At 42.1% G+C, this 13,011-nt stretch overlaps 1 protein-coding gene across 5 annotated transcripts in view; it reads right to left on the bottom strand.

Annotated features, from left to right (window-relative positions):
- Window positions 1–720: 720 nt before the first annotated feature.
- LOC123878205 (protein enabled) overlaps window positions 721–13,011 on the bottom strand; it is a 79,294-nt gene continuing 67,003 nt past the window's right edge. For 4 of the 5 annotated variants that reach the window (XM_045925327.1, XM_045925325.1, XM_045925323.1 and 1 more), the window contains 13 exons: window positions 11,858–12,023; window positions 8,165–8,320; window positions 7,266–7,381; window positions 6,672–6,897; window positions 6,043–6,155; window positions 5,493–5,589; window positions 4,942–4,992; window positions 4,667–4,867; window positions 3,954–4,133; window positions 3,291–3,396; window positions 2,548–2,633; window positions 1,586–1,706; window positions 721–1,011 (listed from right to left, as the gene is read on the bottom strand). In XM_045925327.1, the coding sequence (XP_045781283.1) occupies window positions 983–1,011; window positions 1,586–1,706; window positions 2,548–2,633; window positions 3,291–3,396; window positions 3,954–4,133; window positions 4,667–4,867; window positions 4,942–4,992; window positions 5,493–5,589; window positions 6,043–6,155; window positions 6,672–6,897; window positions 7,266–7,381; window positions 8,165–8,320; window positions 11,858–12,023 (1,648 nt within the window). In that variant the 3' untranslated portion in view covers window positions 721–982. Of the gene's footprint in view, window positions 1,012–1,585; window positions 1,707–2,547; window positions 2,634–3,290; window positions 3,397–3,953; window positions 4,134–4,666; window positions 4,868–4,941; window positions 4,993–5,492; window positions 5,590–6,042; window positions 6,156–6,671; window positions 6,898–7,265; window positions 7,382–8,164; window positions 8,321–11,505; window positions 11,575–11,857; window positions 12,024–13,011 lie in introns of all 5 variants that reach the window. The other variant, XM_045925326.1, reaches the window with a different exon arrangement.

Consider the following 13,011-nt stretch of genomic DNA (forward strand, 5'->3'; position numbering starts at 1 on the left):
TGACAGGTCGCGACTCGAACTCGACAATCGTTGTCCTATCTATATTTATCCTTTAGTCTGTATTATTTAGACACTGTCAGTATCACTTTAGATTATTTTCACTATTTTTCATCAATGTATAACTTTTCATACGGACTTCGTCTGTGTTTGTGTTGGTGTTGGCTGGCGGGCGTGCTCTGCCTTTTTGGAGTGTTTATTTTGTTAAAACTGACTGGAAAGCGCTCTAAGGGGGGTGCCGTGCGTATATCGGCGAGCGCCGGCACAGACGGGGTCCATACTTGTATAGTTTAACTAACTTGACATTGGCTAATCTTTGTAAAACCAGACGAGAGAGAAAAAAAAAACTTTTCATACAAAACGCTTAAGTCTCTTTTTTTTAATTCCAACATTCATTTTATGATACATAATGTATCATTTATACCTTATATCTATAACAGAAAATGATGGTATGTGTATATAGATACCTATGGCATATGAGACATCTTTGTGTTGTATATGAAACATAATATAATAATACTTACAATGGTACATAATAAGACTTTTTATGTAAAGTATGTTTGTTTAGAAGTGTTCCATATAACATAAGTCGTGTACGGGACGATTGCTTAGAATTGTCAATATAACATGGCTGTAAATTGTAATCACTATGGTTAATAGGATTTGTGTGCAATAAGTTTGTTTAGAACTGTTCCATGTAACAAAGTTGACTACGATTCATAAGACGTATGTACGGTATATTTGTTTAGAAATGTCCATATAACTTAGCGATAATCTCTACGGTACATAAGACGTATGTACGGTATATTTGTTTAGAAATGTCCATATAACTTAGCGATAATCTCTACGGTACATAAGACGTGTGTATGGGATATTTGTTTAGAACTGTCCATATAACAGAGATGATCTCTACAGTACATAAGATGCGGGTGTATGGTATGTTTGTTTAGAACTGTTCCACCGGTGCGGCCTGCGACGGACTAGCTTACCTGCGGGCAAACTCTGCCTTCATGGCTGAAAAAAAAAACCAACAAATATTATTTACTACTTCTTAGAAAAACACTTTAAAGACGTGTTTGCAATGCCTTGCAAATATGTTACAAATATGAGAATTTTTCGATATCTTTTGTAGCTAAAATATACTAATAAGTATGAAATTGAACTACAGATTGCTAAACATGGTTCTTTATCGTTAAAGGTGGGTAAAGTTTTTGATGAAAATCATTATTTTTGATTACTATAAGAACGATTTTCCGTAGCTTTTTCACACTAAATTAACGATTTAGAGTCGAGATTTTTTTTAAATGTTTACGTACCAATTCTTCTAATAAATTTTGCAGACACGTCGTTAATAATCTAATGTAATAATCCATGAACCGACCGTCACACACACACACACTAATACACCCGCAAGCACGCACACGCGTACTCACACACACACATCTACCTTCACACATACACACATCCGCCATCACACACACACACACATCCGCCATCACACACACACACATCCTCCATCACACACACACACACACACACACACACACACACACACACACATTAAATACGGTTATAGTAATTATCTCACCATCAAGTATTTCCCGCTTCATCTGGCTGACTTGAGTACGTATCTCGCGGAGCACGTCTTGCTTGAAACTGTCCCACTCGGCGGCGGACACGCAGCCATTCTCATTTCCGCCATTCACTTGCTGAAAATAGTCACTTATGTTACTAGTGCGCAAAGTAGGAAATTACAGTCGGGGCGTTGCAAAACCCAACCTGTAGACAAGTAAGGCACTTAAACCAAACTGATGTTTAGCAGAAAAAGAAATATAGATTTATTTACTGCTTTGTCTGGAAGCGGGATGTATCATTTGACTAGGTTTACATTGGTGCACTTGTACTATAATAACATATTACCACACAGCCTCTCTAAATTTCAACTGTGCGTTAATAGTCTATGTTATAGTTTTGATAGCGGTGCAATAAGAGCCACATAATGAATAAAAATGTACGGTCGGCCTTAGAATTTCTTGTAGCAATTCCGCGAAACTATCGCACTTATGACCTTTTTCTATAAGCACACCACACACACCTAACCATGTGCATAACCGTGCCACGTGAATATGATCATTAAGAGGGCTCTCTCCGTCACTCGTTTCATACAATCGTAGTTCCTATTTCATTTGAATATTAAACAACCAAAGTCCATGAAATTTTGCAGACATATTTTAGAAACTAATATCTGTGTCTGTGGTGTCTTAGATTTTTCTAAAAATATGTAGTTTTAAAATTACAGGGGCTCAAAGATTTGTATGAAAATTTTTAAGACCGCGTAACTTTGAAACCGTATATTTTAACAGAAATCTGGAAAACCACGGACATAGATATTAGTTTCTAGAGTATGTCTGCAAAATTTCATGGACTTTGGTTGCTTAATATTCAAATGAAAATGGAACTACGATTGTATGAAACGAGTGACGGAGAGAGCTCTCTTAAGGTGCTACACGACTTACGGCCTTTGACTGTACATATTATGATGTCTTTTACCTTTAGTATAGTTTCCTCGCTGGCGGAGCCGAACCGTTTCCTCGCCGCCCGGGGGGACTGCGCCGGCGCACTTCCATCATTGTTCGCTGTAATTAGAACCGAAATTACCGTAAATAAATAAATTGTGCCGTGTGTTTTGATTGATTGATTGATAGATTGGTGACGGAAAATCAAAATAAAGTTGTCACCCCTCCTCTGCCCGTTATTTACATATTTTTAGAAAAATCCAAAGCACCACAGACACAGATATTAGTTTATAGAATATGTCTGCAAAATTTCATGGACTATGGTTGCTTAATATTCAAATGAAATTGGAACTACGATTATATAAAACGAGTGACGGAGAGAGCCCTGTTAATATATGTTGCCCGCGACTCCATCCGCGTGGATTTAGGTTTTTGAAAAATCCTGTGGGAACTCTTTGCTTTCCCGGGATAATGTGACGAAGTCAACATCCGGGGCGTATGCTACCTCTGTACCAAATTTCACATAAATCGGTCAAACGGATAGACCTAAAAAGTAGCCTATGTCCGTCCCCGGGATGTAAGCTAACTCTGTACCTTTCATTAAAATCGGTTCAGCGGTTGAGCCGTGAAAACGTAGCAGACAGACAGACAAACAGACACACTTTCGCATTTATAATATTATTAGTAAAATTAGTAAATAAATAAAAAAATAGTAACAAAAAAATAAGTCATATAAGTAATAAAAGTAATAAGTATAGTATGGATGCATTCACTTACAAGAGTTGCCATTGCAAGCTGCGGGCATCCTATGTGGCAGTGTGGCGGACCTTTCCCATGATTTCATGGGTGTAGAACTGGCTGAGCTCTCTGTTGACGACTCCTGCTGAAAATCGCACATCTTACTATACTTTCACCAAAATATTTAATAAAATCAACATATATCTAAGCGAACTAAGTCGCGGGCATTATCAAATCTAGAAATAAAAAAGTCGGCTATCGTTGATATGAAAATGATAATCATTTTGGGAAATCCTCGGAAATGACCTATGTGACAAAACCCTTCAACCATTTTGGATTTCATAATGGAAGTCATTTTATTAGTCAGCACTCTGTAAAATTTCGAAAATGACACACATAACAATCATCTTGTATTAGAAATGCGACATTTTTTCGTATTTTTAGTTATTTTTTGTTTGATTCTGCCGTTGCTAGTTACCACCCTACCGGCAAAACCGACTTAGTGTTCCGGTTCGATGCCGTGTAGAAACCAAAGAAGTGTGGGTTAAATCAAAAACTGCCATACCCCTTCCAGGTTAGCCCGCTTCCAACTTAGATGGAATGCAGTCAAGGACTAACTTTTATCTAAGTAAAAACAAAAGTAAACACCCCAAAAAAGCCACGTCGGCCATCTTGGATTTGTAAAATTGTAAAACACGTTACCTCGCTCTTATCCAGATGCGCGAGATGCGCTCTGCGCCGCGCGAGAGTCCGTTGCATTTCGTGCATCATACAGTGTAGATTGCCGCGGGGGTTGGCAGGGGGGTCCGAACCCCCCACGCCCCCAGGGGGGGAGGCTTCACTGCCGGGGGTCGCACTGCCTGAAGACTGCTGCTGTTGTTGCTGGAACCATGATATGCTAAGTGAGTGGAGATATATGAAACCCGCAGCGGGGGGCTGAGGTGGGAGGGGGCGGCGGAGTACATGCGGGGGACAGCACCGCATCTGGTGGCGTGGGTGGCGGGGGATGCGCGGGGACAGTGTACATAGTCAGGGTAGGCACAAGTTAGATAGTTGCCTATTTACTAGCGGTCAGCGGTCTACCTTGGCATATCGTTTGAGCCAGGCCTGCTGTAACTGTGCCGCTAATCCAGAGATGTCCATCGCGGGGGGCTGCGGCGGGGTCGAGGGCAGCAGGGGACACGCGGGAATTGTCGTGGGGCCGCGGGGGACTGCGCCCCGTCTTGTGGCAAGGGCGGCGGGGAAGGGGTCGACACTGTGGTCTTCTGCTACTTGGTACTGATCCTTCTCTTGTCTCACCCCTATCACGTTGCAGCTTCGCCACCAGAGCCAGGTTCACAGCGAGGGACATATTCTCCAAGAATTTGGGGAGATATGCGAAATACGACGTAATAGATATAGTAGCAGTAGTGTACCTTGGCCTGTCGTTTGAGCCGGGCTTGCTGTAGCTGTGCCGCTAACCCAGAGATGTCCGTCGCGGGGGGCTGCGGCGGGGGCGGGGGCGGCGGGGGGCACGCGGGGGTGGGCGTGGGGACCGCGGGGGGTGGCGCCGCGCCTGGTGGGGGCGGCGGCGGGGGAGGTGCCGGCGCTGCGGGCTGAGGAGGCGGGGTTTGTTGCTGGAACGAGATAATTATATATTAGATAGAGATAGATGAACTACATAATATTACGTAAATGTAACATTATTTACCATAGGTGGAGGCTGTGGAGCGGCTGGAGGAGTGGGGGGTGCTATCGGCCCCTGAAAAAATTGTTATACATATTTTTAATTCAAAAACATAGCATTTATACAAAATAAGTAGAGTTATACTACTTTTATAAGTTTCACCTGCGCAGAAATCTTATTTTTGAATGATGCGACTACTGAGTATATTGGGTCTCCTTTCAGAAAGAAAGGGCTTAGGCCATAGTCTACCACGATGGCCAAATGCGGTTTGGCAGACTTCACACACCTTTGAGAACACCATCTCCAGAAAAAAGGGAACCTCATATGAGCCTTGATAGCTCAAAGGTTGAGGAGCGGACTGAATTCCAAAAGGTCGGCGGTTCAACCCCCACCGTTGCTCTATTGTCGTACCCACTCCTGGCACAAGCTTTACGCTAAATTGGAGGGAAAAGGGTAGTATTTGTCATGATTATCATGGCTAATATTCTTTTGAAAAAAAAAAAACACTATGGAGAACTCTCAGGCATGCAGATTTCCTCGCGACTTATAATATTAGTTATAATATATATTCATACGTTAGCGGGCGCGGGTAGGTTCTGATGCGGTGGTACGGGTGGAGGGGCGGTGATCGTAGAGGCGGCCGATAGAGACATATTCGGCGGCATCGGCGCACTGAAAACCAATACATATTAAATTTTAACAATGTTTATCAACTTGGGCTGAGATCGCACTTTGACCATCTATAGAGCATAGTTTGACTTTGCTCAGACAGAGTTTCAGTTAAAACGAGACAGATTTATGCCAGCGATATAATGCTGACTCGTTTTAACAGTGTCTTAAGTCTGAGTCAAAGTGCTCAGATCTCAAACTTTTCTGTGTATTTATTATGATTACTAGCTGATGCCCGCGACTTCGTTCGCGTGGATGTAGTTTTTTAAAAATCCCGTGGGAACTCTTTGATTTTCCGGGATAAAAAGTAGTAGTCTATGTGCTAATCCAGAGTATAATCTATCTCCATTCTAAATTTCAGCCCAATCCGTCCAGTAGTTTTAGCGTGAAGGAGTAACAAACATACACACACACACACACATACAAACTTTCGCCTTTATAATATTAGTGTGATACCTGTTGGTACGATGGTGTCCGTGTCCCGGCGGCGCGGGCGCATGAGGCAGTGTGTGAACCCCGTGGGGAGGTGGTGCGGGAGCGTTTTGTGTTACGCTGGCGGGAAGGGCGGCCTGAAAAATATATCCATGTCTCAAACTTTTACCAAAATCACTACTAATATTGCTATACGGAGAAAAGTTAATATAGGCATCTCTCTGTTACGTTATCCCATACAAATGACAAGGACAAAAAGTCTAGCGTCGCGTTGTTGGAGATGGGGTTAATGTTGTTGAAGCTGAGACTGGTGTTGTAGAAGCTGGAGTTGTTACAATTAAAGCTAGTGTTGTTGAAGATGTGACTATTAGAAAAAAGCAATATGTCATTTCTCGTTCAAAGAATTTATCGTAATATGAGCCTTTGACAGTAGCTCAGATAACTGCAAAGTGTCGCTATTAGATGGCATTAACAGTCGCTATAGGACTGGTTGAAAATACATATTTCGAATTTCGGCACTGGCGGCAGCGAAGCGGGTTGTGGACTTAATGGTCAAGGCTTCGGGCGCGATTCCCAGGAGATGCAGGTTTGAATCCTGCCAGTCCCACAATTTTTGATATATGTATTTAAATTATTTAGTATTAATCTCTTACCGGGTGATGATGATGCGGCGCGTGGTACTGGCTGGGTGGGTGGTGTTGCGGTTGAGGTTGGACCTGTTGCAGCTGCGGCTGGTGTTGTTGGAGCTGCGGCTGGTGTTGCTGAAGCTGTGGCTGGTGTTGTTGAAGTGGTGGCTGGTGTGGCGGCTGGTGTTGTTGATGCAGAGGAGCGTGGTATTGCGGCTGTTGGAGTATTGCAGCGTCTTCTCGGGTCATTGTTCTAAAACGAAGATTGTGTTCTATTAGTTAAAGCAATTTATTTGGAAGGCATGTATCCAACAGTAGACGACAGGTTGGCGATGATGATGATGATATTGAATGGTTTTCGAGCAGAATAGAATTGACTTTTGGTACAGCATTAGCTTACATCCCGAGGAAGGACATAGGCTAATTTTATCTCAGAAAATCAAAGAGTTCCCACGGGATTCTTAAAGACCCATCCGTTTAACCGACTTATATGAAAGGTACAGAAGTAGCTTGCATCCAGGAAATTGACATAGGAAACTTTTATCCCCGATAATCAAAGAGTTCCCACGGGATTTTAAAACAACCTAAATTCACTTGGACGAAGTCGCAGTCCCATCATACCTGTATCCCATATCCTCGTCATAATGCGTGTTGTTATGTCCATTGTAGGGCACCGGCGGGTTGGGGGCTTGAGGGGGAGGGGGTGCCGTGTTGTTCACCACTTTGTTCGCTAGGATCTGAAAATAGAAAACATCCATACTTCCATATCCATACTAATATTATAAATGCGAAAGTGTGTCTGTCTGTCTGTCTGTCTGTGTCTGCTACCTTTTCTCGGCCCAACAGTTTAACCGATTCTGACTAAATTTGGTACAGAGTTAGCTTATATCTCGGGGATGGACATAGGCTACTTTTTATCCCGGAAAATCAAACAGTTCCCACGGGATCTTTAAAAACCTAAATCCATAAAGACGAAGTCGCGGGCATCTTCTAGTTTATAGATAAGGGCACCTAATATCCTCCTGCAATAGATCCTGTTTTGAAGTTGAAAACTAGCTAACCCGGTATTTCTTAAAACCTTTTCTTGGTGGGAGTCTTGGTTATAGAGAGAATACCTACATGCAACATCTCTGGTTTCTGAACCCGGTTGAGCTGTATGTCGTGTGTATGTCTGTTTCTCCTTTTTATAGGCAAACAGCAGACAATTTTTTTTCTTACGGAACGTGGTCGACATCCCTTTTTTTTAAAAAGAATATTAGCATTCTAAAGATGACTAATATTCCCTTTTTCCCTCCAAGTAAGCGTACAGCTTGTGCTAGGAATAGGTACGACAATGCAACGGGTGGGGTTTGAACCGGAAACCTTTCGGAATTCAGTCCTCTCCTCAACCGTCGAGCTATTGAGGCTCTTTTACATAACATAATAGTAGATACTCTCAGAATATGCCGACGTTTTCATTGAAACCCCTCAAGGGCGGGGTCAGAAAAAATGGTACCCGGATTTTTTTCAGTAGCACTTACTTCAAGTGTGTGCATCATCGCGCGAGCGAAGCTGTCGGCGTCTTCCCGGCAAGAGAAGTTGAGACCGTAAACGTGCCGCGCGTCCCGCCATTGGTGGAAGGTGGCCGTCGCTTGGTTGTACTTCAGACCTCGGACGATACCGCAATTTATCACCACCTGGAATCACACGAAAATAAGACTTATTCAGAAACGAAAAACTTCCCCCACTCCCTCTCCAGGAAGTTCAGGGCAAACTGGCTTGGGGTGGCCTAGCTAGCTTTTGGAATGAGCTTAGATGGCTCCCTTGGCTTATATGATAAGTGTGTCATACATGCCACGGGAGCCACTACACTGCACTTCAACGAAAAGTCAAAGAACGATGACCTGCCCAAAAAGAAGAAAGAAAGGCCCTAAAATCTATTATGAAATTGCACGTCCGAAAGTCCTTTGCAACCTGGTCTGGCTAGCTTCTGGTATGAGCTTAGATGGCTGCCTTGGCATGTATACACTACACAACAACGAAAAGTCTAAGAACTTTGACCTGTCTTAGTCTAGAAAAAAGAAAGAACGGCCTTAATATCTGTACCTAAGGAAATTCCACGTCCAAAAGTTCTCTGCAACATGGCCTCTGCAGCCTGGCCACCTTCTGGAGTGAACTTAGATGGCTGCCGTGGCATAGATACACTACACTGACCTGTTAGTACACTGAACTAAGATAGCTACCTTGGTATGGATGATACACTACACTGACCTGTTAGTACATACCACAACGAAAAGCCTGATAACGGTGACCTGACCAGAAAAAAGAAAGAACCGAAAACTTCTCATGAGGCGGTTCACATTTGGCCGCTACAGTAAAAGTTAGTTTTACTAGTTACCGAATTTCGGCCACGACAGCCAATCTTGAGATTGGCGACTAACCAACTATTCAGAAGATATGTTTTTTACATTAGGTACATATTTCCCAAGACTCTTCTCAACGTTGAAGTCAGAAAACCTCAACAATTTTGAAGGGTAAGTAGCTTGAATCTAAATCTATACTAATAAATAAAATTGGAGTGTCTGTCTGTAATTTCGAAATAACTACCTCATATTAAGCTCATATGGTTATTTGAACGATACCAACACTGAATCACACGTTTTTAAAATTTTTGTCTGTCTGTCTGTCTGTCTGTCTGTCTGTCTGTTTGAAAAGGCTAATCTTCGGAACGGCTGGACCGATTTTGACGGGGTTTTCACAGACAAGTAGAGAATTGACCAGGGAGTAACATAGGCTACTTTTTTAACCGACTTTCAAAAAGGGAGTTGTGTTTTCCTACCTATGTACACCGAAATCTCCGAGATTTCTGAACCGATTTGCGTCATTTCTTTTTTAATCGATAGAGGAACTTCGCGACATTGTTTCATAAAAAATTTGGAGTCCAACACCTCAATCCTGATGCTGCAGGGGATCTGACCAATCCACGCGGGCGAAGCTGCGGGCATCAGCTAGTATATAATAAGAAAAGGTGATTCACTGACTGACTGGTCTACCACCGCACCGCTCAAACTACAGAACGGATCGGGCTGAAATTTAGCATGAAATATTATATTATATATATATAGCGTAGATATTCGCTAAGAAATAAAAGTAAAAGTATTTTACCCCCTTAAAAGTTAAATTTTCGAAAATTTAACTTTTAAGGGGGTAAAATAGGGGTTCAATTGTGTAGTCCACGCGGACGAATTAACGGCATAAGTTTATTGGTTAGTAAATACAGATAAAAAGATTCCGACGAATTGAGAACCTCCTCCATTTTTCGAAGTCGGTTAAAAAGCCAGTTAAGGTTCGGCCCACACACGACTGAGTTTGTTATTTTTCGTAGCATCTGTTACGCGGTTACCTCACGATCATTTCCATTTCTGCCCACGGTGCCAAAAGTGAATTGGATTTCATGGCCTTATTCTGTCAAAGACGAGTGTTCTAAAGTAAAATCCCACTCTAAGGCTGAAATCTATAAAGCGCACTTTGACTTTGCTCTGACTTAAGATTGAGTTAAAACGAGACAGATTTATGTGAGAGATATAGGCTCTGTCTCGTTTTAACTCTGTCTTAAGTCTAAGCAAAGGCAGAGCGCGTTCTATAGATCTCACCCTAAAAGCCTCATGCAATCAATTACCCATATTACAAATGCGAAAGTGTGTTTGTTTGTTGGTTTGTCTTTCAATCACGTCGCAATGGAGCAATAGATCGACGTGATTTTTAGGGTTCCGTACCTCCTCAAAAAGAAAAAAGGAACCCAAAGGATCACTTCGTTATCTGTCTGTTTGTCGTGTCTGTCAAGAAAATCTATAGGGTACTTCTCGTTGACCTAGAATCATGAAATTTGGCAGGTATGTAAGTCTTAAAATATTCGAAAACCGTGAATTTGTAATTACATAAAAAAATTATTAAAATGTGTTAATGAACATAGAATAATTGGTATATTTAATTACCAAAGTAAGATAATTATACCAAGTGTGGTATTATATAAACGGGCTTTACCTGTACATGCATAATAGTTTTTGATATATCGTGCAAAGCATCGGAAAAAATGCACGAGTACGGTACCCTCGGTGCGCGAGTCTGACTCGCACTTGGCCAGTTTTTTTCCCTATAGGTGGTAATATAAAGGTGAGGGTTACCTCATGGTCGTTCAGCTTCCTTCCTACCACGCGGAAGGTGTTGTGCTGCGTGTGGTGGTAGATGTGCACCTTGGACAGACCAGAGCTGGAGCCGAAAGGAATCACCTCTTCATCGCCGAAATGGATCAGAAAGAACAAACCTAGTTTCTTCTTTCCTGGATTGCCTGGTGGAGATTGCTCTGAGCAATACGGCCGCCTTTGCAAGTGTTTTTAGTTTCTTTGTTTTATTTTAGTTATTTCATGTTTTGTGTGGAATAAAGATTTCTATCTACCTTCTATGGGTCACTGAGTCAAAGTTTGCCCACGTTCTTTCCCCTATAGGTGGTAAAAGAAAGGTGAGGGTTACCTCATGGTCGTTCAGCTTCCTTCCTACCACGCGGAAGGTGTTGTGCTGCGTGTGGTGGTAGATGTGCACCTTGGACAGACCAGAGCTGGAGCCGAAAGGAATTCACCTCTTCATCGCCGGAAATGGATCAGGAAGAACAAACCTAGTTTCTCCTTTCACCAAAGCTTGGCTGATAGAGATTGCTCTGAGCAATACGGCCGCCTTTGCATAGTGTTTTTAGTTTCTTTGTTTTATTTTGGTTATTTCATGTTTTGTGTGGAATAAAGATTTCTATCTATCTTCTATGTGTCACTGAGTCAAAGTTTGCCCACGTTCTTTCCCCTATAGGTGGTAAAAGAAAGGTGAGGGTTACCTCATGGTCGTTCAGCTTCCTTCCCACCACGCGGAAGGTGTTGTGCTGCGTGTGGTGGTAGATGTGCACCTTGGACAGACCAGAGCTGGAGCCGAAAGGAATTCACCTCTTCATCGCCGGAAATGGATCAGGAAGAACAAACCTAGTTTCTCCTTTCACCAAAGCTTGGCTGATAGAGATTGCTCTGAGCAATACGGCCGCCTTTGCATAGTGTTTTTAGTTTCTTTGTTTTATTTTGGTTATTTCATGTTTTGTGTGGAATAAAGATTTCTATCTATCTTCTATGGGTCACTGAGTCAAAGTTTGCCCACGTTCTTTCCCCTATAGGTGCTAAAAGAAAGTTGAGGGTTACCTCATGGTCGTTCAGCTTCCTTCCTACCACGCGGAAGGTGTTGTGCTGCGTGTGGTGGTAGATGTGCACCTTGGACAGACCAGAGCTGGAGCCGGAGGGAATCCACCTCTTCATCGCGTCGTCGTAGACCATGACGGAAGCGCGGGCGCTGCTTATCGATTGCTCGCTGTGGACAAAAGAAATGATATAATAATAATAATAATAATAATAATTTTTATTTCAGGCAATATAAGTCACAAGACAACCCATAACAAACAAAAAGAAAAAGAAAAAACACAAAATAATATACAGCTTAATGTAGATATACATAGTGTAAACTAATCTAAATAAAGCTGTTGTTGTCGCACCGATGCAGGTTTGACCAATTTTTAGAAAAAGGATTACTCAGATCTTCGTTAACAGCACACAAGATGGAGTTAGTACTGTGTCTTAGTCTTTCCCAGAAGGAAGCCGTCCTTGCTCTGAGTATGGCGAAGAAGTCAGGGACCCTCGCCGCAGAAGAGAATAGAGAATAGAGAAGATATGAGAAGATTTTAAAGACAATAGGAAACGCAAAACATCCATACTAATACCTAGTATAAATTGCGAAAGTGTGGCTGTCTGTCTGTCTGTCGGTTTGCTACCTTTTCACGGCCCAACAATTTAACCGATTCTGACGAAAGGTAATTAGCTTATATCCCGGGGACGGAACTACTTTTTATCCCGGTTTCCGGAATCGAACCCTGGATTTATCTCTATGACATCTTGTTCACGCAAAACTTTAATCATTAGTTCCATTTTTCCCAATTATCCATACTTAACATTATAAATGCGAAAGTGTGTCTGTCTGTCTGCTACGTTTTCACGGCCCAACCGGTGAACCGATTTTAATAAAATTTGGTACAGACTTGGGATACATCCCGGGGAAGGACATAGGCTACTTTTTATCCCGGAAAATCAAAGAGTTTCTATGGGATTTAAAAAAATCGAAATCCACGCGGGCGAAGCCGCGGGCATCCTCTAGTAATTTATAATATAGGTTTTCTGGAAGAGATCGCGAAGTTATAAGGTCGACTTTATACCCTAAGTAAAAATTATATAATTTTTATATAAGGAGGATTTATGAGGAGTTTTTTATATGTTTAATACTTATTCATTTAGTAGTAATTAGTGCT

Source organism: Maniola jurtina, chromosome 25, assembly GCF_905333055.1.
Source record: "Maniola jurtina chromosome 25, ilManJurt1.1, whole genome shotgun sequence".
Classification (NCBI taxonomy): domain Eukaryota; kingdom Metazoa; phylum Arthropoda; class Insecta; order Lepidoptera; family Nymphalidae; genus Maniola; species Maniola jurtina.